Raw genomic sequence first — 22296 nt, 5'->3', positions numbered from 1 at the left:
ATGTACTATGATTTTGATGAAGTGATACAAGAGACGGGGTCAGCGCGTGCTAGGGATGATATAGTCTTGGCAACTTTTGGTCAGTAATATTGTTTTATGAAGCTATATAGATAGCTTCGTGGCAGTAAATTTTTACAACACTCCATTTTCTTTTCCTTTTTCCTTCTTTTTTCATTAACCGCACGGCCTGTCTGGCCAAAAGGGGGCTGGCTGGGTTTACCTCCAGGCCGCCACCGAACAGCCCCTACGACCAGCTTGAACTCTCTGTGATTATTAATGAATTATTCATTAATTCACTTGTGCGCCTAAGTAAATTTCTAATATGAACCGCGAGAATCGTAATACTCTTCAATCCTAGGGCGATATATTGACAAAAATATATATTTAAGTTTGTCGAACCCAGACTTTTTTGGAATGACCAACCCGCGTTTCCCTCAGATATAGGCTAATTTAAATAAACATTTAAAGTCTAGAAAATTGCCTAGAAAAGTTTTCACAAGCCACATAACCTACCACATGACATAGCAAGATATTGAGTCAAGGAAAAGTTCAGCCGGAGAAAACCGGAGGGCAAATTGTAAAACCTCTCCATTCGCAACACCCAAGATAATTTTGATTTGGAAGAAAATTTACCCAAACCAAAAAAAATAATAAGGATTATGGCAATGCAAAACATCGGTCTCCGCACGCCTGGCGTGCTAAGCATCGTATTCGGCGGTCAAGGCGCCTTTCTACTGGCCAATGCCGTCTACACCTTGGCGTATCCTTCTGCCGCGTCGGACCTCCCGGACTCTCCTCTGGCTGGAGTTCCTAGTCATACGGTTCGATGTATTGGGTGAGCCATGAATATATTGCTTGCCTTGATGTTAAATGCTTATCGCAAAATATCGCAGCGTGACGTCTCTTTCGACGGGGACAATTTACGCCATTGCGAGCTACCAGCGCAATATTCCGATTATGGTTGCTTCGCTGCCTGGTCGTCTTTTCGCCGGTTTTGTATTTTATCGGAATGGTGGTGCCTGGACTCGGGTTGCGATATTTGAAGTTTGTATGGGGCTAGTGAATGCCGCAGCACTTGTTTGGGATTTATACATCTAAAAGTAGGAAGTGTGCGCGCTAGCAATCGCTAGCAATTCTTTTGTGAAGAGACCAGCTCAGAGGAAAAGATTTGGAGATTGTGTAAATTGTGTACGATAATTGAGAACTACAAGATACTATTCCACTTTAATGACCTGCAAGAACAGTCCACGGGTAGGCTTCTTATATGACGTGTATTTAGATATCATTTTTATAGATATTTCCCGCTTATTGGTGTTGTAGCTAGAATATAGGCGAAAACGGCTGGGAATGTACAAAACGACCTTTCTATGTAGTTATAACCTTTGATCTAAACCTATATCGGGGAACCAAAGGGAACCGTGATTTCTAGACTGGACGGGCCGAGGCCAAACGCTTAATATCGCCGGAGTTAGCCACAAGACCGAAGTGGAGACCATGGAAAAGCCGTCAGTCCAAGCATCTAGACAACCTTGACTATACAGCTAGCCTTCGGATGTTATTGAGCCAAGACCTAGGCCTCTCACGGTTCACAGGCGACCGATCTATCTCCGGCAAGAAGCCGAGACATTTCCTAACATGGCATTTTGGATCAATTCCGGGGAACTGGAGAAAGGCATAATATATGTATAAACTTCCCGTTTATCCATGTGCCGGTATGCATCTATGCATATACCATTGCAGGCTAATTCTGGGATTTAACATTCGGTAGTTGGTGGTTGGCAGCACACACCATCCGCCCGAAGCCGATTCGTACAGGAATCAAACGGTAGGGTGCAGTCAATGGGTATGAATATAGGGGTTAAACCGGTTAAATCAAAGTAATTCAACCGGCTCGGGAACGGGTTCGGATGTGGGGAAGTTGACTTCAGCTCAAATGATACAGCCTTTGCCTCGGGAATCTTGCGAAAATTTCGCTTTTGCGGTATCATGATATGAGGAAGTAGATTGTATAAAACTTCCAGTAGACTAAAAATAAGAGTTGTATGGTGAGAGTTTTCATGAATCTCCAGATTTTGAAATGCGCGGGGTCCCCGGAATATCCCCATTTGGTGGAGCTGGTCCGAATCCCTTCGCGGCAGATGCCGACCCAGAAACTCCCTGGATTGGACCATAGAATTCTAGTGGGGAATGTGTTAGGTTGCTGTACCGTGGACTTCTGCTTCCATTTTATCCAGCCAGTTCGGGGTCTTTGGCTAAGAGCACCGGTTAAATTCTGCTCTCACGCACAGCCTAATGTTATTGCAGCCACTGACGGTCTTGGAGAGTCACGCTAGTCGACCCTTTCCCGTCTCGCGGCCGATTCGACTTGCCCACACGGCTTGAAGAGAAGGGGTGGCCACGCGCCACGAAGCTTGGTCACAATGGGCTGATTGGGCCGGTTACCTCATGTTTTCAGGTTTCAAACTTGATCACTTACCCCATGTACCCCCATGGGGCTAAGTTCCCGGGGAAATCTGGTCGTTTTGAGCTCATTATCCGTACCCCAGGGAATAAATACTCGCAGATCCCCTGTCGAGACGTAAGGAGCATGTAGGCATTTCTCCCAACATTTGCCATCCTCTTTTTATTTTCGTTCATACCGGAACTTAAGCTTTTCTGTATCATTTATCCTTGTCCGTCTTTGTCGTAATACACAATGGTGGCTCCTCTCGCGGGGGAGACGGCCATTTCGGCCAAACGTGCTGAGCTTTCAGGCAAAAATGGGGTCAAGGGCCTGCTCAGTAACAAAAAGACAACATGTATCGGACTTTTCGCGTCACTAGGAGGTCTGGTCTATGGATGTAAGTCAACGAAGCTATATGGCAATGCCTCGTGAATATAATCTGATGGCGATTATCCAGACAACCAGGGAATGTTTGCTCAGGTTCTGACAATGCCGGCGTTCCAGGCAGCGGTATGTCTCTGGCCCGTTGAACCCACCGCTTTGCACTGCTAACGGACTTTGTCATAGACACAAGATTACGCGAAAGAAACGGGTATTAAGCAAGGAATGCTCACGTCCATCCTCGAACTTGGTGCTTGGGTGGGGACATTGGCAAACGGATATCTTGCCGATGCGCTCGGTCGTCGCCTGACTGTTTTGGTTGCCGTGGCGGTGTTCTGCGTTGGTGTCATTGTTCAAGCCTGTACGGAGAACAAAGACTTTGTCTTCGGAGGTCGATTCGTGACTGGTCTGGGTGTTGGTAGTCTGAGTATGGTTGTGCCGCTGTATAATGCAGAGTTGGTGAGTGAACGCAACGGGGATGATTACTAAAAAGGAAAAGGCTAACTAAGACGGAAGGCACCACCGGAGATTCGTGGCTCGCTCGTCGCTGTGCAGCAACTCGCCATCACCTTCGGAATTATGGTCAGCTTCTGGGTATGTCGCGTCTATTCTCATAAAATCTCCCAACCCTGACGTTTGCAGATTGGCTATGGAACAAATTATATTGGCGGAACTGGGGCAACACAATCGGATGCTGCATGGCTGGTCCCAGTCTGTATTCAAATCCTGCCCGCTGTGGTCTTGGCTGTGGGTATGATGATGTTCATGCCACAGTCCCCCCGTCATCTGATGAACACCGGCCGCGAGGAAGAATGCCTACAAACACTAGCCCGCTTGCGTGACGTACCTCCGGATGATTTGCTTGTTCGCATTGAGTTCCTTGAAATCAAGAGTTTGTACCTCTTCGAACGAGAGACGGCTGCCGAAAAGTATCCCGACTGGCAGGATGATTCGTTTTCCAGCCGCTTCAAGATCGGACTACATGATTACATGTCATTGATCACCGACAAGTCTCTATTTAAGCGCACGGCGACGGCGGTACGTTTGAAGTATGTGATGCTCCATGAATATTGCTAATGTATAATAGTGCATGGTTATGGTGTTCCAACAATGGAATGGTAGGATATGTGGAATCTTGAAAGTTGAATTCATCACTGACATTATTACTTAGGCATCAACGCAATTAACTACTATGCGTAAGTTCCCGCAGATGCAGCCTTGTAGCGGCTGATATGGAAGATCCACGCTTTGGTCCCATGTGCTTCTTGATGAGTTCACCTGCTGACACTTCGACAGACCATTCATTTTCAAGGAGATGCATCTAGGCGGCAACACAATCTCACTACTCGCCACCGGTGTTGTTGGAATTTTCGAGTTTGTCTTCACCATTCCCGCCGTCCTGTGGGTTGACAAGATTGGACGAAAGAAGATCTTGATTGCTGGCGCCATTGGAATGGCATCCTGTCATTTCATTGTCGCGGGTATCATTGGCGCGTATCAGGGTAGTTTCGAAGAGCACACCGCCGCCGGCTGGGTAGCTATTGTCTTTGTTTGGATTTTCATCATCAACTTCGCCTACTCATGGGGTACGTGCAAATTCACGGCGGGGGAGAGACTCTGCTGACCATCATTCCACTGCAGGACCTGTTGCCTGGATTGTTACTTCCGAGGTATTCCCGCTCAGCATGCGTGCCAAGGGTGTCAGTATTGGTGGTAGCAGTAACTGGGTAAGTGGCGATATAGATTGTCAAGTTCGTTGAAAATCCTCTAACTGGGTACTCTGCAGTTGAACAACTTCGCAGTCGGTACTGCTACATCTCCTTTCCTCCAAAAAAGCAACTTTGGTGCATTTATCTTCTTCGGATGCATCACGACCGTTGCTGTGTTCTATGTCTTCTTCCTTGTGCCCGAAACTAAAGGTCGCACTCTTGAGGAGATGGACGAATTGTTCGGATCAGTCGGGTTGGCAGCTGCCGATACTGGACGCAAGCAACGAATCGAACGTGAAATCGGCCTTCTTGCCCTCGTTGGCGCGGAGCCCGCCGACGAGAAGCACACTGAGGCTGGTATGGATGAGAGCCACGTCGAGGTGTCAAAACACGAGGATGTCGTGTCTAGCCCAAGGGATTAGACAGAGGTAAGCTGCCTTGAACATGGAGGAAAAGACGGTCAGGACAAGATCGACAATAGGTCGACATATTCAATACTTGGTTCTTGTACTCCGTACGGAGTACTATAATATAACCCTTGACCTTTCTTCACTCCTTACCTGTATGCAAATTTGACATGCATAACACTTATCACATGCACCTGATCGCATATATATATACCCATATTGTAAAATAAGACTAATGCCAAGTAAAAAGAGCCCAAATCAAAGTTTTCAGCCCATTTCTATGTATAGAAACCGGGGGCCAAGGCTGACGGTGCACCAGTCACATTTAAGGGAAGGCACCCTTATGTTTTGGATATACTGACCCTTCTCACTCGTTTTTTTTTTTTTTCCATTTTCTTTCTTCCCCTTTTCAAAATATTGAACCATTCTCATCTCTCAAATCCATTCACAAACCCCCACAATTCAAAATGTCTTCTCTTACTTCCTCCACCACCTCTTCCGCGAGCGCAACCAGCACTGCCTGCGGTGGCAGTGTTTGGGAAATCCCTACAACAGATGCAGCCTGTGCGGCTGTTATTAGTGGGAACATTACCGATGTGATGGATGATTGCTGCAAGGACGCGAAGGTCTCCAAGTACGACAACGACTGCGGCATCTACTGTCTCGCCCAGGGCCAGGATGTCAACAAGCTCCAGTCCTGCCTCACCAGCAAAAGCGGCAACTACCACGACGTCTTCTGCAACGCCGCTCTCAATGCGACTGCCACTGCCACGGCCACCGGCTCCAAGTCCACTTCCTCAGGCACCGGTACTAGCACACAATCGTCTACCAGCTCGACTTCCACAAACGCCGCTATTGCGAACCAGCCAATCTCCAAGTCTGGTGTTGGACTGATTGCGCTCCTTTTCGGATCTGCTTTGATGGCTGTTATTTCTTAACTCCATCCACGGATATGGCTTGATGTTTCAGGGAGGATTCAAAATGGCTGTTTTGATCATATTTTTTTTCTTCTAGCGGACGAGCGACCGTGTTTTCTTACTTTATATCCTTTGAACATAATATTTTCTTAATGCACACCCATTATTTGACATGTTTAATGGATTCCCCGTACTACAGTGGTCATTTATTGTACAGTCGAGAGTAGAAAATGATAGTCTCCCATGACGTCATCGGGTTGCACTAGGTCAATCGGTTTTTGTTGCTCTGCCCCTCCACCCCTTGGCTGTTACTTTGTAGAACAAATATCACCAGATACAGCATCTGAAAATGTCATCAATCGCAAAAACTGTCATCGCGACAGGCACCTCGTCAGGCTTGGTGAGGCCACATTCCCTTGGATTATCCAGACTCCAGCTAATATGGTTATAGGGATTCGAAGCAATCAAGCAGTTACTCCAGCAGACACAGCCGTACAGCTTCATTCTAGGCGTTCGTGATACAGAAAAGACGCGTGTTGCGTACGATGATCTGAAATTCGACACTTCAAAGCACAGCGTCTCTGTCTTGCCCCTGGATCTTTTGAATCTTAAAAGCGTCCAGTCCTTTGCCAAGCAAGCACTCTCTGAATTGGGCCAAAGGCCGTTGGACTATCTTTTCCTCGTTGCGGGTCTTGTTGCTAGTGCCGATGGACCAGGACCTCATGGCTCGCAATGGTGCGAGTCGTACGTGGTAAATCATCTGGGTAGGTCAAAATTTGATCCGTCGGCTACTAAAGAGAAGAGGCTAGGAGGCTGGAGCTAACAATTCATGAATACTAATTCAGCCCAGCATTATCTAACCCATCATTTTGCTGAGACCCTGTCTGCCTCGCAATCGCGTATTGTCATTGTATCTTCGGGTGCAATTCGTAATGTGAGAGGAGGCGACCCAAGTACGTCCAGTTCTGTCTTTTCAATCGTGTCGCTAAAGGCGAAATTGTTCACAACGCTGACCTCATATTAGGGACCCTTGATGTCGACCTAAAAGCAAACTCCGGCGCGAACGCAAGAGTAGTGTACAGTGCATCGAAATTTACCCAACTTCTGGGTGCACACTACTGGCGTCGTAGCCTCCCAAATTGCAAAGTCGTGGCTGTCTCACCAGGTCTCATCCCCAACACCAAGCTTGCCCAGCATTCGAGCTTAGGATTGACCATGGATATGCCCGATGCCAAGACGGTGCCAGAGGGTGAGGACCTTTGGAATTTGAATTTTTGGATCGAAGACGATATCTAATGATCAATAGGTGCCCAGAACATCCTCCGCGCGGTCACGGCCGATAATCTCCCTGCTGATCCGGAACAAATTTTCTTGACTAGTTGGGGCGAATGGTGGCCCAAGGATGTCTATGCTTCAAGTCTTGACCCTGCGTTGCAAGATAAGTGGTGTTTGAGCAAGGAGGATATTGAGAAGTCCGAGCCTGTGTTCAAGGAATAAGGGGCGCATCTAACAGGTCTGCAAATAGTGTATTTCATTAAGCCTGTTTTGCTATGTCCAAGATCCTGTTTTAGGGCCAACGCTTATCCATTCATTTGCGAATCGGAGAAAATGCGTAGATAGACCATAAATGAGTCAAATCTATTCTTGATAAACAACAGGAAGTCATGATAAGAGAAAAACAAGCATATTTCACAAGCGCCAACTAATCAAACCAGTCACAAGATTATTATATTTGCAAATATAGGAAAGAATCTATGTGTATGTGACTAGCATGTACGCGTACCAGAAGTTTCCAACCGGTCGGAATCAATCATAATCTGAAACAGACTGTGCATCATATCAACAAACAAGACTTGCAACCTACTCAGCATTCGCAAGCTTGCGCAGGGTACCAAAGTTGGGCGATCCAAGACCAGAGACAGGGTCCCAGCCCTTGGTAGCGTTCCAGCTGGCACCTGGAACTGACGGACCACCGTTTTCGGGGCCGCCGAAGCGGCCATTGCCATCGCAGCCGGTGCTTCCACCGTGGACAATGTCGTTGAGGCCGGGGCGGCCTGTCGAGTACAGCCAGGGGTTGAGGAAGCCCAGAGGTGCCTTCTTGGCCTTGTGACGGGCGTCGTTGAGGAGAGCGATGACTCCGGCGAAGGCAGGGGCTGAGCAGGATGTGCCGTCGACGCTGGACAACGATCCCTTATCGTAGATGGCGAAGTTCTGACCTTGGGCTGTGACATCGGGGAAGGCACGGCCCTTGGGGTTGAAAAGGCCGGACCAGCGGTCGCCCAGGTTCTCGAGGTACTCACTCACGGCATCTTCTTGCCATTTCGGGCGATCCCAGAGATCGGAGAAGCCGCCGGACGAGAAGTACACGGCCCTCTCGGGCGCGGTGTGGGTTGTGGCACCGACAGATGTCACCCACGGGCAGGCGGCGGGGAACTGGGGTGGGAAGCGGGTCGCGTTTCTGCCATCGTTTGTCTGGCATGCGGCGCCAACACCGGAGTCGCCAGATGAGAAGATGACGGAGACACCACGACTACCGAGCTGTGAGTACAAGTTGCAAACGGTGCGGGCGTACTTCTCGGGAACGCTCTGGATATTGATATTAGAGACTGACGAAAAATCACGGGGAAAAGGGGGTGGGTATCATACCTGCTCGTCCTCGCCGTAAGAGGTAGAAATCACATGGGGAAGGTCCTTCTTGTCCATCTTAAGCACGTTCTGGAGGAATTCAAGGTATGGCTCGTTGTTGTTATCATTGGGATCAGGCTGGTCGAGATCTGGAACAAGTTCACCGCGGCCGCCAGTGCTGAACTCTGTAACGGGAACGGGAGAGCTGACTCCAACAATGTACTGCAGGTCGAGGTTCGCCTCGCTACTGCTACCGCTGGAGTGTTGATCATTACCACCACCGTTGTACTGAACGACGGAGAAGTTCTGGCCCTTGGCAAAGGGGGCGACATTCTTCTCAAAGAGTTCCAGATCGGAGTATCGTGCATACTCCTCTAGGTAACTGGCAAACCCGACCTTGTTCCCATTGGTGGCGGAAGCCTTGTAGTCACCGATATTGTACAGATCCTTGAGACACTGGGGAGTGATAATGTTGTTGCAGTCCGGCTTAGCGGACATGGCATTCACGCGGAAAGCCTCGTCGTTTTCCTTGACCTGGGTGTGCAATATGGCCCGTTGGGCGCGCAGCTGGCCAAAGCGGGTGGTTGGCTGAATCATATTGATGTGTGACACCAGAGCCTCCGGGACGGAATACTCGAGTGTGCGAAGACGCTCAATTTGCTTGACACTGTTGGTGTAGAACTGGAAATTGGCTGCCAGCAGCTCATTTGCCGTCCCCACGGTAGTGTAGAAGGTCACCCAGTCGGAATCCTGTTCGATCTTGGTAATACCGGCACCTTCGAGCCAGTCACGGATCGAGTCTGTGGACTCCGCGCTGGGCTGCAGCATCCGCTTCATTTCCTCGTGGGTGTTGAAGTGGTTCCCGTAGCTGGGGTGATCGGGGGTTGACATGTCCATCACAGCCTCTTCGAATCCGGCAGCATCCCCCTGTGCCAGAGCAATCTGTAGCTTCAGGGGCTGATCAGCACGCGGTGTGCGAGAATACCTCCATCCTATGGTAGGTCAGCGTCCCAATTCTGTCGGTTTAGTTTAGAACACAAATTACTCACCCTGAGGAACAGCAGACAAACTCTCAAATGCATCAGCTGCAGCAGAGGATGCAAGAAGTGACAAGACCGCGAGCGATAATGCTCCACGGTTAAATAGAGATGCAATCATGATAGAAACGAGCGATATGAACACACCCTGTCAGACACTGATCGAGGCCTCTGCACAGCGAATGCAGGAAGTATAAATAGTTCGACAGAAGGCTATCAGATATAAAGGAGGGGTAAATATCGTGAATAATTGGTATTTATTATGGTTGCATTGGTGGGGGGAATGATAGCGCGACAAAGAATGTGTATTGAAGAAGTCCAGGATTAACTAGAATAAGACAACAAGCACGGAGTGCTTTAATCGAAAATTCACGTCATTCCCTTGGCATCGCTATAATTCCCACTGTTCCAGTGGGCCCTTAATGAATGTCCGTTTGGTGAGACTGTTCTAAATCAATAATAATGGCAACGGCTGGGATTGCGGCTTCGGGATCTGGCTGCATAGTCCCATACTCGCGTCGCGATTGACGACCTTTCCCAAGCCGAGGAACAGCGAATTGTTAGTGATGTGATCGGTATGGAGATAAACTCTCTATCCCATTGTGATATGTATTGGGCGCGTCCGTCGGGGGTCCGTTCATGATCGGCAGGGGCTGACCCACTTGGTTCGAAGGAAACAATGTGAGGGGCGTCAGGGTCAGGGGGCTTGTATTGCCGGGTGGCTGGACGACTTGACCCTAAAATCAGATCAGCTCCAGCTCTGATTTATATGAAGCCCACAGTTCATCTGCGACTAGATCTGATCGATGGGAATCAGCTGGATGAGTTGTTCAATGATCAAAATCATTCTTCCCCTGCCAAGCCTCTTGAGGGGGAAAGTTGGGATGATGATCATGCACTATTGCACCAGCTGACAGCCAATTAGGCTATATCATAACAAATTAAGATAATCTTGCAAGGATGAGGGCTAGGCTGCTGTGGCGCTGAAATGAACTGCAGCACTGTTGCAACCCGAATGACTATCGGTTCTGTTTGGATTGATATGCGCCGGAGTGCGCCGGAGTGCGTCGGAGGCTGGGGCCAATACAAAATTCCAGTGTGCCAGGGTCATAAGTTACATAGGCAGGAGAGACAGTTGTGGCTGGTGATCTTGATCTTCCTTCATTATTTGATGTGACATCTCAACCTATAGGCAAAAAGGGCTGGACAAGAATGCGAAGTGCGCAGGTGACGAGATGTACGGAGTCCTCGGTACCAGTGGACGCTTGCGTTTGTGACACCTATCAGGTCGAAATGATAGTTCCCGTTGGCAATTATTGCCTCGCGATTTTGTGTGTACTCCGTAGTCCGGGCGATATTAAAATGTTGACCATCCTAGCTTCTTGGCTTCTTGGCAGGTTCTCCCGGGTTGCAACCTTGGGAACAATCTGGATCATGTTCCGCCGGTACTCCGTCCTAGCTATCCTGTGACCCTCCCGAATTTACGTCTTCCTATTTTTTATTAATGAAAATAAAGGACCAAAAGATAGATTATATCTAGAATCTCCTCGGAGTATCTGGTAGAGCCAATAATTTCGATAGTCTGGAAGTTTCTATGAGGAAAGCACGTCAACCTGGTCCAGATATACAAAATCCAACCGGGTTATGGTTATGCATTAGTCCATATGTGTATATACTACCTAGGTATGTACATCTCTGTTTTACACACACCCGCCCAAAAATAATAGGGCTTTATAAACAAAAGATGAAATCTCAAGATATCACCTATTTGTCAACGATGACCGGGGCTTGAACAGCCGGGGCAGGGTCATCAACACCGAGCTGATTCATTTCCAGATGGTGGGCGTAGACCATTGAGGCAATGGCATCTTCAGTCTGGAGATAGGTTCGGTTACCTTGAATGAACCAGAATGCAACAGCAATGACCAACATAACACCAAAGACGGCAATAGCGAAGTTCATATCGCTGGGCGCCGGGTTAGGGCTCCCAGGGAACAGGAAGAAAATGGTAGTGATGATACAATAGACGATGCTGACCCAGTTCAACCACGGGCCAATGCGACCGAGCTTGAATGGACCCGGGGGCAATTTCTCACGGCCGGTGATGAGCAAGGCGAGAATGGGCATGGCGTACGAGACAGTCAGGGCGATGGTGCTGACGCTGAGAATCGCCTCGAGCACGGTGTTGGCGAATAGGTATAGGATGCCAACGATACCGATGACGATGCCCTGACCCCAGAGAGCGCGGGCAGGGACTTGCCACACAGGGTCGACGTGGCTGAAGTACTTGCTGAAAGGCACGCCACCGTCACGGGCAAAGCCCCAGGTCAAACGGGAGGCAGTGGTAAGGATACTAATTCCCTGGCCTACGCCGTTGAAAATGAACAGTGCAATCAGTACTGCGGCACCTTTCAGTCCAACAGTCTCGATCATAAGCTCCATGAAGGGGAGGTCGGCGTTGACGACACGGTCCACATTCTGGATGCAGAACAGACAGACCACCATGAAAATGAATCCAGTCACGGCACCGAACAAAACGGCCATCCAAATAACTCGTGGAGCATTCTTCCGAGGTGCAGGGATTTCCTCCACCATATGAATGACCGAATCGAACGCGGTCAACCCGTACGCTGCTTGTACCAACCCGGTGAACCAAACCACACCGTCGCCCCAACCAGTCTCATTCTTCCAAGCACCAAACGCGAATGAAGCAGGCTGGAATGACAGATCACTCTTGGTTCCGACCGAGATAAGTAGCACAAGAGAGAGAACAATAAACAGGCCGAAGAACCACACCCCAACAAAGTTGTTAAGCCAGGGCAGGATCTTCTCCTTACGGCAACTGACGACGTTGATCAGGGTCAACACGAAGACCACCCCGATATATACAACAAAATTGAGCCAGCCCTTGTTGACTCCATCCCACTCGGGATCAAACATAGTCTTCATGCCCAGCAGGAATTCAGTCATGAAGGCAACCTGCGATGCAGTCAAGGTCCACCATCCAAATGTATTGATCCATGCACACATGTATGAGACGAATCGACCCAATGGTGTATTCCACAGTCGATATACCCAGTATGCCTGGCCAAGGGCGGTGGGCATGCTGCTAGTCAACTCGCCCAGCGAGAGCGCAACACAGAGGTTGCATGCTGTGACCAGCACCAGACCCCAGAGGATAGTGATAGCACCACCATTGGTCAGACCACTGCTGAGATCCTGGGCGAAGGTCGAGTAGGTTCCTTGGACATGTCAGCACATTTCCGGGTTTCGTCAGGTGGCAAAAAGCGCAAACATACCAAGTACACAAAAGGCGAGCGCCAGCATACTCCAAATATCGAATTTTCGCGTCAGGGCCTGGGAATGGCCCAGGGCGGCGAGATCCTGCGCATCTTGTACATCTTGCACGTTCTGATCCGTCAGCGGTGGCTTGAGGGGTAGTGAATTGGACTCCAAATCCATGCCGTGGTAATTCAGCCGGAGGCAATGTATATCAACTCAGTGGGCAGACAGGAGGGAAATGCGCCCATTTTCTGACTGAAGGTCTACGAGAAACATAGGAGGGAGAAATGCTGATTTCTATATAGCTTAGATCTGGCGTCTGGCGTTTTCGGTCCGCGTTGAGACCCCTCACGGATTAACTCTGTTCTGGGAAAATACTTAGATAAAGCTGGAGACCAATTGAGAGTAGCCAATGGCGCGGTGGGCCTGATACTAGGTTTTGGTTGAATCAGAAGGATTGGTCATGGACTGGAGAGATGTTGATAATAGAAATCCGAATTTTCTTGGGTTTTTGCGGGGAGTCACCTTCGGGAGGACCTCCCTCCAGTGGGCCGTCATAGCCTTGATAGATGTATCCACAAATGCACTCCACAGATAAGAACTGGGGTACAATTGGCATTGAATTCATGTTGTCTAAAGTAAATATCGTATATATTTTGCAGCCTGTTCGCATGTACATACCATAAATTGAATTGTCATGTTTCATAGCCCCGTGAGGAGGTCCGACCAGTGTAATTCAACAGCTTCCTTTCTTCAATGATATCTTTTGAAGTTCAACAAAAATGCCAATGTCAACAATAAATATACAAGGAGGACCTCCTAATTATCTTCCCGTTATAAAAACCAATGGCATTGTATATCAACATCACGGTGCAATAACCAGTGGCGACGGCTGACCCAAAACGGCAAGTCCATGCGTGGCCGATAAGAATCAACGATTAGAGGTTTAGAGCGCGGCTCAATTCCGAGATCAAACATGCTTTGGTGTATAAATAAACATCATAATAATAACGGTAGAGCTGCATATCTGCATTTGATATGAGATATTAAACAGTATCAATGTGGAGTCAATTCCACATATGCCCGATAGCCATGGCTCATTCAACGGAAGCCATTCCAACCTTGAAGGTTTTGATATGAATGTAGATTCGAGAGAACCGTTTTTGAATCATTAGGAGATGATCAGCAGCTGGGGTCAGGTGGGAGGACCAAGTCCGATTCATAACAGTATTCCCATCGAAAAGGGAAACCCGACACGACGGATTCGGGTTGCACTTTACACCACTGAAGCAAGAGCTTTGAGCTTCGTCCCGGGCACTGTACCATCGAGGTCCACTTCTTCAGTTATTAATTCGTAATGAGAACCAAGAACCTTGGCTAATGTTGTCGGATCTCCTCAGTTGGGCACCGCCGTAGGGTCCTCGCCATCCACCTGACCGCAAAGCTAAACTCGCCCAGCTCAACCCCACAAAAGGAAGGATAAGGAGATGAAAGCACCGAGACACGGCGATGTAGGCCAATGAAGGACAGATCGTAGGGCGCACGGTTGAGAAACAGTTCCGTGAACCCCGAAACGGTTCGATTTGATTATAGCCATGGTGTGTCCGTAATCAATTGCATATCCCCAAAATTAGTTCATCGGAAGTGTATAGTCGTCTGCTGGCAGCTGTTAAGGCGATGGATTGCAGCTACATTCAGTCACGACACAGCAGCTTAGTCCCAACAGGGGGTATTGGACCTGGACACACTCCTGATAGGGTCACATGGTCGGACGGGTGGCTTCTAGAATCATTCTGGTCCCTGCCTACCTGCCGTGATTAGCGCTGTCAGCTCTTTGGCCAACCAAATAGACAACGTCGGCTGTGTCCCTCCATAGTCCCTGCTCGAAATTATGGGCAATCCCCGATGCTAATTTCGCTTATTCCATCCGCTTCTCCTGATCAACCCTGCGCCGGGGGACCTGTGCGTCTCTCGATGAGATACTGGCTTTATTCAACTTACTTCTTCGACTGATCATGTCCGTTGACTGTGAATCCAGAAGTTGAAAGGGGTTGATTATCATTCAAGGCGCTGCTTTCGCCCGGTCGAGGCCGTGTCGAAGGCGATATGAAAGCCGAACCAAGGTTATGATACGAAACGCATTCAGCGTTGAGTTTGAAGAATTCATCTTGCTAACCGAGAGTGACCAGTCAGTCCAGCGGAGAGATCACAGACAAAGGAACAACACTTACAGAGTACATTGGCAGGTATATATACCAAGATGGGCCCACCAAACCGCAACTATTTCCACATTGGGAACCATCAGGCCATACCGCACACAATCAAGAAACGAAAAGGTTTTGAGCAAAATGAATCATCCGAGTCTTGGCAATTATATTAATGTTTTAGGATACTATCCATGAGGTATTCCCATTCATGTAGGGGAATCACAAGTCACAAAACACTTTTGTGGTCGCCTCGACCGGAAAATCAAATCATATCTGAGATGAGAGAGGGTCCCATTCGAGCCCAAATAACACTTGATCCGAACGCCTCCACCAGTCCACAAAACAAAAACAAATGAAAAATAAAGCGAAAGAACGAACGCCGACCGGGACCACGTTGTCCGGCTACTCTAAGAATACAACGCTGGTCGTGGTCATGAGAACAAGAAAGATACTTGAAGCGGCAACATCACTGTGGCATGATCGGCATGCACCTGATCATAGTCGAGGGTTCTTGCTGTGTCGCCAGATTCCGCCCGGTAGCAAGTTTTGCTTGAGCAGTGCGAGCTCCTTGTGCAGGGCCTGGTTTTCCTGCTGAATGCCATCGATGTAGGTAAGGGCATTAGTCAGAATCTCGGACTTTTTGAGAGACCCCGCGCCAACTTTGGCATGTTTTTGAACACCGGAGGGCGAGATGGCCTGCTCGAGGGAAACAAATTTGGCGTTCATGTTGGTGCGGTAGCGCTTCTCGATGATGTTATGGGCGGCACGCTTAGCAGCATTCCGCATTTGAGGGTCTTGGCCGCCCGTTGATGAGCGGTTGGAATCTCGGGAAAAGCTGCGGGTCTTGCGGGATGTGGAGGTGGTGGGTTTGGTGGGTTGAGGGGTAGCAATCTCTTCTTCCTTCATCTCTGGACTCGATGACCATCTTGTCGAAGATGAGCGAGTCTTGCTCTGTGGTTGAGGTTGAGAAGAGGTGTAGTTTGAAGGTTGGTTTGCCGGCTGGGTCTCGAATACGTTAGAGTCGATGGATTGCCGGGTAGGAGCGGATGGCCATGTTTGATCGTCACTTTCGAATTCCTTTGGGAAGATTAGCTTTTGTGTCAAGATACATTATTGATGGGTGGTGGAGGGTCGTACCGATGATAGTGAAGCTGCATCCTCGGGCATGCTGAACCCACTGATCCCAGAGCTAGCAAACGGGTCGCTGAAGAGATCCTTGGACTCGAGATTCGTGAGACTGTCGGCGAAGTCGAATGAGACGGGCTCCATATCGGTGGGGTTGATGGAGAAGAGGTCAATGGCGTTGTCATAGCTCCAGTTGGCAGCGAGAGGGTCGGGCCTTTCGAAGAAGTCGGCGGGTCGAGACTGGGGACTCAGGTGTTGGCTGAGGTAGGTCCCCTGGTCTATAGAGAGATTGGGGATCTCATTGGATCGGTTGCAAGCCATGATACACATCTTGGATCATACGTTGGCCTCGAAGGCGATGGCAGAATTGGGATATATAGTAAGTTGGGAGAGTTACTATAAGGAAAGGGTGGCGAAGGGAAGATTTATAAATAAATCAGAACTGAAGATCTTATGGAACAGCATATGGGTTTCGGTCGCGGGGCATTTATATAAACCCAGAGCGTGCCCCGAAAAAAAAAAAAACAGGGGTACGAAGGTGATCCGGAACAGACGATTACACCTGTGTACGGAAATTGGTGATGTCAGGTATTGAACAGACGCTATCGAAAATGGTCTAGCCTCCGCCTAGTCATTCGCTTGCACTGCTGTTCGGTGAAATCAACCCGAGTTAACCCCCAAGGTGTTGTTTAACGGCCGGCTCCGACAAGTCAGTAACGTGTGAAACCGTTGAAGTTAAAGTGGATGTTGCGGGAACCAGTGGGCTGGGCCTTGTCCAAGGTTCCGCCGGCCGAGCCTCGGAGCCGGTGTTTTATGTAATTTATGTATTTAATGTAATTTATGTACCTTTGTACCTCCTTTTTTTTGGTTTTGACGTTTGTGTCTTTTCTCTTGCTGCTTTGATGTATGAACACATGTGCAGATTGTAGAATTGAGACCTGACTGCTCCGTACGGAGTACGGAGTATTTACTACTTATGTAAATATGTAGTTAGTAGGTTTACGGGTGAAGCCAATCCTGTCTTGCCGAGTCAACTCTCCTCAACATTTCAACACGTGGTATGCTTGTCAATTTATATAGCCCATCCTTCATACCAGATTTCTATAACTATGCAGTCATGTGCTTTCACATATGAAAGGAATCATTATTTCGTCATAGACACTTGACTGAATGAGGTTCCTTTATTAGTGACGAACTAGATGATCAGAAAGTAAACCCGGATGTAGCTACACTGCGGTATACACAGCCCTGTCTCCGTAAAAGCGGCAACGTCAACAATATCAATGTAGGCCACAAAACCCGGTATAGGAACATACACGTTAATTGTACTAAAATCGTCTTTACATTTTTTTACCTCCTGAAAAATTCATACCCTGTTTCTTCATGAAGTACTAGTATACTGCTGATTGCTTGCCTCACCACTTATACTTTGACGATCACCTGTCGCTCACCCTGTCAGGCAATCCGTTTCTTGGAAGATGGATCACTTGGTATATGCGACTAAACTGCACATCATTACTCGGTGCAGAGAGTCCTATAAGAGCTAAGAAATTGTCGAGATATCATATCCGACGCCGAAGTAAATTGATATGATAGTAATAATGTTGAATATGAACATGTCAAAGCTGGTTACAATCACCCAATTGACCACTGTGATATATCTACAATAAAGAATGCAATATACTCAATACTTGTATACTTTCATAATTTTCCTAGGAAAGGTCATCTATACTCGGCAATTCTGTCAAGTTCTGCTCTGCCGCTTGTGGGAATGTCTACGAGGAGTATTCCGGTATCAGCCTAGTACTTTTGTCAGTCTCACTGAAAGCCAGCGCTAGATTTTTGCCGATTTTCCACCTAATGAAAGCACATCTAAAACAAACATGTCAGATCCAGATGTATCAAACAAGTTGGCCTTGGATTGGTACGTTAACAAAGAAAGTATGTTGTATGAGAATTAGACGTGGAGTTACTCCGTAATGCCGCCTCGGGCCTCTGTGTCGTCCAGTAGCAAAGCAGGTAAATCCCGCTTATTCAAATTTCTTCCCAAAACGACTCCACTTGCACTTTGGGACAGTGGGGTGACTCGGATACTCTCCTTCCTGTGCCCTTCGCCCTACCCTCGAACCCGAAGTCCACCGAATCCATACGAGAAAACTCGCTCCTGTGACAAACCGAGATTTCATATCTAGGTGATTGCATACTCACGGAGTCCGTTTCTCCAGTTTGGACTCCGGTCAACATTCCCGCATTCATGGCATGAGGGTTCGTCTCCTGATACTTCCCGATGCTGTGGGCAATCCGATCATACATTTTCTTCTTTCGAGAGTTGAAGGGGAAGTTTTTGACAACACACGGTTCTCGGCAATTGCAAATAATGATATGCATTGTTAGACTTTGTGGCTAATGACCAGCATCTCCCCTTAATATCTCAGATCTATCACAACCTTAAAAAATTGTACCATTTCATACCTGTACAGAGTCATCTAGACTAACGCTAACTCAGTACCCTGCAGGTGACCCGTTACCCCTGTGTCACGGCCTGTTCCAAGATGAGGAAGATGAGGGTCAGTCCACCCGGCGCCTTGACCCAGTGGAACAATAACGGGCACTAGACCTGTCATCTGCACAGATTACACGGATCTTGATTCGATTCCGGTCCCGATTATCGTTTCCGGATCTTGATTCCCTGTGGCTGGATCTTCATCAGTGGCTAAGTGGCTTTTGACTAGAATAGGGCTGTTCGGGCCCCAAGAGTGCATATAAGGATAAAAACTTTGCCGTCTTCGTCTCGGTGATGGTGATGCCATGCTTTACGCTCATAGATCCGAAGGCAGCTTTTCCGCGCCAAGAAGTCTGTTTTGCCCACTTTCGCTTCTTAATTACACTTTGAAATCACTAGATTAGGGGGTTAGATTTTGAGATATAGGACCAGATATTTGAGATATGACTTCTCGGCCCTGAAAATGGACAACCAATAGCGGTAACATGATTCTCGCTTCTTTCCCAACTGTAAAGTATACCCAGTTAGTTTATGCGGTTCTCGCGCTAGGCCACACAATTACTTTACCAGGGCGTTGTTGCTCGGTTGCGTTCATTGGAAAAAAAAGATAGCCCTAAGATAATCGTGCATATTACTAGCAAGTACGGAGTAAAATCGCATCCGATTAATGAAACTTGCTCCCGCTGAACCACGCACAGCTTATGCTCGGGTGTAGCTCCCAAATCAGATCCACACATCATACGGTTGACAAGTCCACCACTTGTGGGTCCCATCGAAGTGCGTAATCCACTTTGGAATTTGCGATTCACAATACGGAGTACGTATCAGTGTACTCGTACTCCGTACTCCATACAATGTGTTGTCCTTTCCACCCTCTCTTTTGTAAATTATCAACCCCATTAAGCGACGTACCGCTCGACCGAGAGGGATATGATGGACCGAGGTTGAGGGGATAGTAATTGGTATTCTCGATGACGCACATTGTGCGATTGAGGCGTCGCACTAGGATCTGATATATATCTGGAATAAGATTTACGATTATCTTGGACAAATTGAATTGTCTTGTTGCAAGGTGAGTGTACTGTGGGTAAGCCCCTCCCCATCAAGCTCGAGTACTTCCATGGAAAGAATCGAATGTGAACACTGGTTACCCGACCGTGACAATCCCCATTAGCACGAAGTAGCCAGGTGAAGACATTCAGATCAACTAGGAATGTCTACGCTATCATGGCGTACATATAGGGGGAATGAGGAGCGTGTCTGGAATGCAGACTGGGATCAAGCTCGGCTAAATTCGCAGTTGATATAGGCGTTACTTTTGCGGCTGTGTCTACGTGCAAAATTTCACCTATGTAATTCAAGATGAAGATGCGCCTCTGTACACCATTGCCAGGTTAAGTGACAGGGGATGCTTTGCACTACATTAGTTGATGATTATTTCCCTGCGATATGAATGTGGAGCGTACGCGAAGCAATGCGAAAAACCGAAGGGATAGATTTAGTACGGGTCACATGGTCAGGACGCCAAGTCAGCTTCTCAAACCTGCATAGATTGACTTGTGCAAATATCCATTATAACCTGCACTGTCTTCATATGAATATATGGTGCCTTAGGCATTATACCAGCCACACTAATAGCTATATAGGACTGGCTCTAAAGCCCCCTTACTCGCCTATAAACGAGAGCCATTTAAACTGGCTGTGAACCATTTTAACTTTTCAGATGACATATACATAAATTGCATCACTCACACTCTGCAGAAACGCAACTGGTTGCCCCCCAGGAGTTGCCTATACATAGCTAGTATTTAAGAGGAACTGATTGCTAGGGTGCTAGATATAAAATCTACCCTTGATGGCTCAAATAACTTCTGCCTGCGTAAGTGAGTTTTGGCGTGCGAATTCGCTACCATGTTGCTATATTAACTTGCGGATGAAGGCTTTGTTGTGCTGGGTTTGTATTCATTGTGAGAAACCGTTCGATTTAAGAATGTGGCATATATCTGTCGAGTGTGTATACCTTACCTGGCAAAATATAAATGGTGCTTCCCCGTATTATTAGAGTTTGAATCAAGAAAAGGCTCCCACGCGGTCCGGCCCGACATACTGAGTACAAAGTAGGTGTTAATGGCTTCCAATAAGCATCTGAAGAAAAGGAAATTACTCAGAGCATGGTGGCTACGTCAAACAATGCTACTTTTAGGCTACTCTTATATCAGCCATAATGTAGATCCACGCTTTTCTCCGAGCAACCTTCGGGTCGATACTCTACAGCTAGGATGGGATCTGATGAATGAGAATCAAGCAACAACCAAAGCCAAAAATAGGCGGTCTGACAATTGGGAAATTAGGACTACTACCGTACGGAACTACCGTACGGAGTGCATAGGATGAAATGGGGTGGAAAAAGGTAATAATCACCCGACCTCTCTCCACCAAACCGGAAGATCGACAGGGGCTTGGTGGACTCAGTTTCACCGCTCAGAAAGAAAATATGTACATACCCGGGTTTTAGCCAGAGATGCTGGGCTTGTCGGTGCTTTGAGTGACAGTAAGGGTCTCACGATTAGCTTTTAGGGACAGTCGATCAATATTATGATATTGTCAAACCTCAAACTCCGTAGCCTAGTAAGTTAGGTTCATCAATAATTCAATATCTGAAGAAACCATGCATTTCGCTATCGCGGCGACATCTGTCGACATCTGGAGTAAAAATCTTGTTTTGAGGGATCCTAGACATGTTTCAGTATTGCGAAATGATCGTCGCCCAATTGAACTGATATAGTAATTTAGAGTAGCCACTCTAAATAAAAATAGAATCGTCCCCGGTTTAATGACCTCAACAAGCCGAGGCAGGTCTTAGTTCGAAATTGTATGTACAAAATATGTCTATGGCTCTTGGGTATATAAGAGTCCCGAGTTCCTCTCCTTAAGTCTATCACCGAATCTACAAGTCCAATTCACAATCAAAATGAAGTTCTCCCTCGCTACCATCACTGCCTTCGCTGGCGCCATCAGCGCTGCCAGCCTTCCCAACGCCTTCACTCTCGTTGCTGAGGGCGGCAAGACCGTCTTGACCGATGGCCAGAACGCTTACATCAATGCCAACACCACCGACCATGAGATCCTGATCCGTAAGCATCCACCCTTTGATGATCTCGATCCAGCCCCTAATATTAATGCTTTTTCTAGTCCGTGGCGGCAGCCCCAACGGTCTCGTCTCATACACTGCCCAGAACGGTGTTCCCACCGCTTTCCAGAACCTCTACATTGTCGAGGACTCTGTCTCGCCCCTCGGCCTGACCCTGCCTCACTCCGGCGCTGTCCCTGAGGGCGGCAATACCACTGGATTTGGTGTCAACGAGCAGGGTCTGTTCACCCACGGCGGCAAGGCTTGGTTCGCCATTGACGGCTACGGCGACAACGAGGTCAAGGAGATCTTCTGGTACGCTGCTCACAACGCTGAGTACCGCAGTGAGAAGCTCTATGTTAAGGAGCTGAAGAACTACTCCGCCTAAATATCTACTCGGGTTTGACCCTGGGTCGATCTGATAGAATAGCTTGATCGGTTGCCTGTGCTTTTGGTGTTGACATACGTCCTTTACTACTGGGGCATTCCATTCAATAATATATGTTGTATATATCACAAATACCGAAATT

At 47.9% G+C, this 22296-nt stretch overlaps 8 protein-coding genes across 8 annotated transcripts; 5 read left to right on the top strand and 3 right to left on the bottom strand.

The window, feature by feature from the left end:
• The first annotated feature begins 611 nt into the window (after positions 1-611).
• N7455_001969 (uncharacterized protein) lies at positions 612-1205 on the top strand. Its single transcript, XM_040951768.2, has 2 exons — positions 612-835; positions 894-1205. The coding sequence occupies exons 1-2, from the start codon at positions 660-662 to the stop codon at positions 1096-1098; spliced, it is 381 nt and encodes a 126-aa protein (XP_040817949.2). The 5' UTR covers positions 612-659; the 3' UTR covers positions 1099-1205.
• A 1490-nt stretch (positions 1206-2695) lies between these two features.
• N7455_001968 (uncharacterized protein) lies at positions 2696-4955 on the top strand (the record flags this gene model as incomplete). Its single annotated transcript, XM_040951554.1, has 10 exons — positions 2696-2840; positions 2901-2953; positions 3011-3283; positions 3341-3418; positions 3467-3862; positions 3912-3942; positions 3996-4020; positions 4121-4410; positions 4466-4551; positions 4611-4955. The coding sequence occupies 10 exons, from the start codon at positions 2696-2698 to the stop codon at positions 4953-4955; spliced, it is 1722 nt and encodes a 573-aa protein (XP_040817879.1).
• A 452-nt stretch (positions 4956-5407) lies between these two features.
• On the top strand, positions 5408-5878 carry N7455_001967 (uncharacterized protein; the record flags this gene model as incomplete). Its single annotated transcript, XM_040950933.2, has 1 exon — positions 5408-5878. The coding sequence occupies one exon, from the start codon at positions 5408-5410 to the stop codon at positions 5876-5878; it is 471 nt and encodes a 156-aa protein (XP_040818000.1).
• A 328-nt stretch (positions 5879-6206) lies between these two features.
• On the top strand, positions 6207-7354 carry N7455_001966 (uncharacterized protein; the record flags this gene model as incomplete). The annotated part of the gene is made up of 5 exons (XM_040952020.2): positions 6207-6257; positions 6309-6621; positions 6703-6810; positions 6882-7106; positions 7164-7354. The coding sequence occupies 5 exons, from the start codon at positions 6207-6209 to the stop codon at positions 7352-7354; spliced, it is 888 nt and encodes a 295-aa protein (XP_040817970.1).
• A 363-nt stretch (positions 7355-7717) lies between these two features.
• N7455_001965 (S53 family peptidase) lies at positions 7718-9640 on the bottom strand (the record flags this gene model as incomplete). Its single annotated transcript, XM_040951910.2, has 3 exons — positions 7718-8443; positions 8504-9474; positions 9532-9640. The coding sequence occupies 3 exons, from the start codon at positions 9638-9640 to the stop codon at positions 7718-7720; spliced, it is 1806 nt and encodes a 601-aa protein (XP_040817665.2).
• Positions 9641-11283: 1643 nt separating this feature from the next.
• On the bottom strand, positions 11284-12981 carry N7455_001964 (putative amino acid permease family protein; the record flags this gene model as incomplete). Its single annotated transcript, XM_040951300.2, has 2 exons — positions 11284-12761; positions 12819-12981. The coding sequence occupies 2 exons, from the start codon at positions 12979-12981 to the stop codon at positions 11284-11286; spliced, it is 1641 nt and encodes a 546-aa protein (XP_040817599.2).
• A 2522-nt stretch (positions 12982-15503) lies between these two features.
• On the bottom strand, positions 15504-16463 carry N7455_001963 (uncharacterized protein; the record flags this gene model as incomplete). Its single annotated transcript, XM_040951818.2, has 2 exons — positions 15504-16085; positions 16146-16463. 2 exons carry the CDS (start codon positions 16461-16463, stop codon positions 15504-15506), a joined length of 900 nt encoding a protein of 299 aa, XP_040817667.2.
• Positions 16464-21607: 5144 nt separating this feature from the next.
• On the top strand, positions 21608-22154 carry N7455_001962 (uncharacterized protein; the record flags this gene model as incomplete). Its single annotated transcript, XM_040951136.2, has 2 exons — positions 21608-21770; positions 21829-22154. The coding sequence occupies 2 exons, from the start codon at positions 21608-21610 to the stop codon at positions 22152-22154; spliced, it is 489 nt and encodes a 162-aa protein (XP_040817514.1).
• Between the last annotated feature and the right edge of the window lie 142 nt (positions 22155-22296).

This window comes from Penicillium solitum (assembly GCF_028829755.1).
Source record: "Penicillium solitum strain IBT 25940 chromosome Unknown utg000001l_segment0_segment0, whole genome shotgun sequence".
NCBI lineage: Eukaryota > Fungi > Ascomycota > Eurotiomycetes > Eurotiales > Aspergillaceae > Penicillium > Penicillium solitum.
Note: the sequence above shows the minus strand (reverse complement) of the source record. Positions and strands in the feature narration are given on the sequence as shown.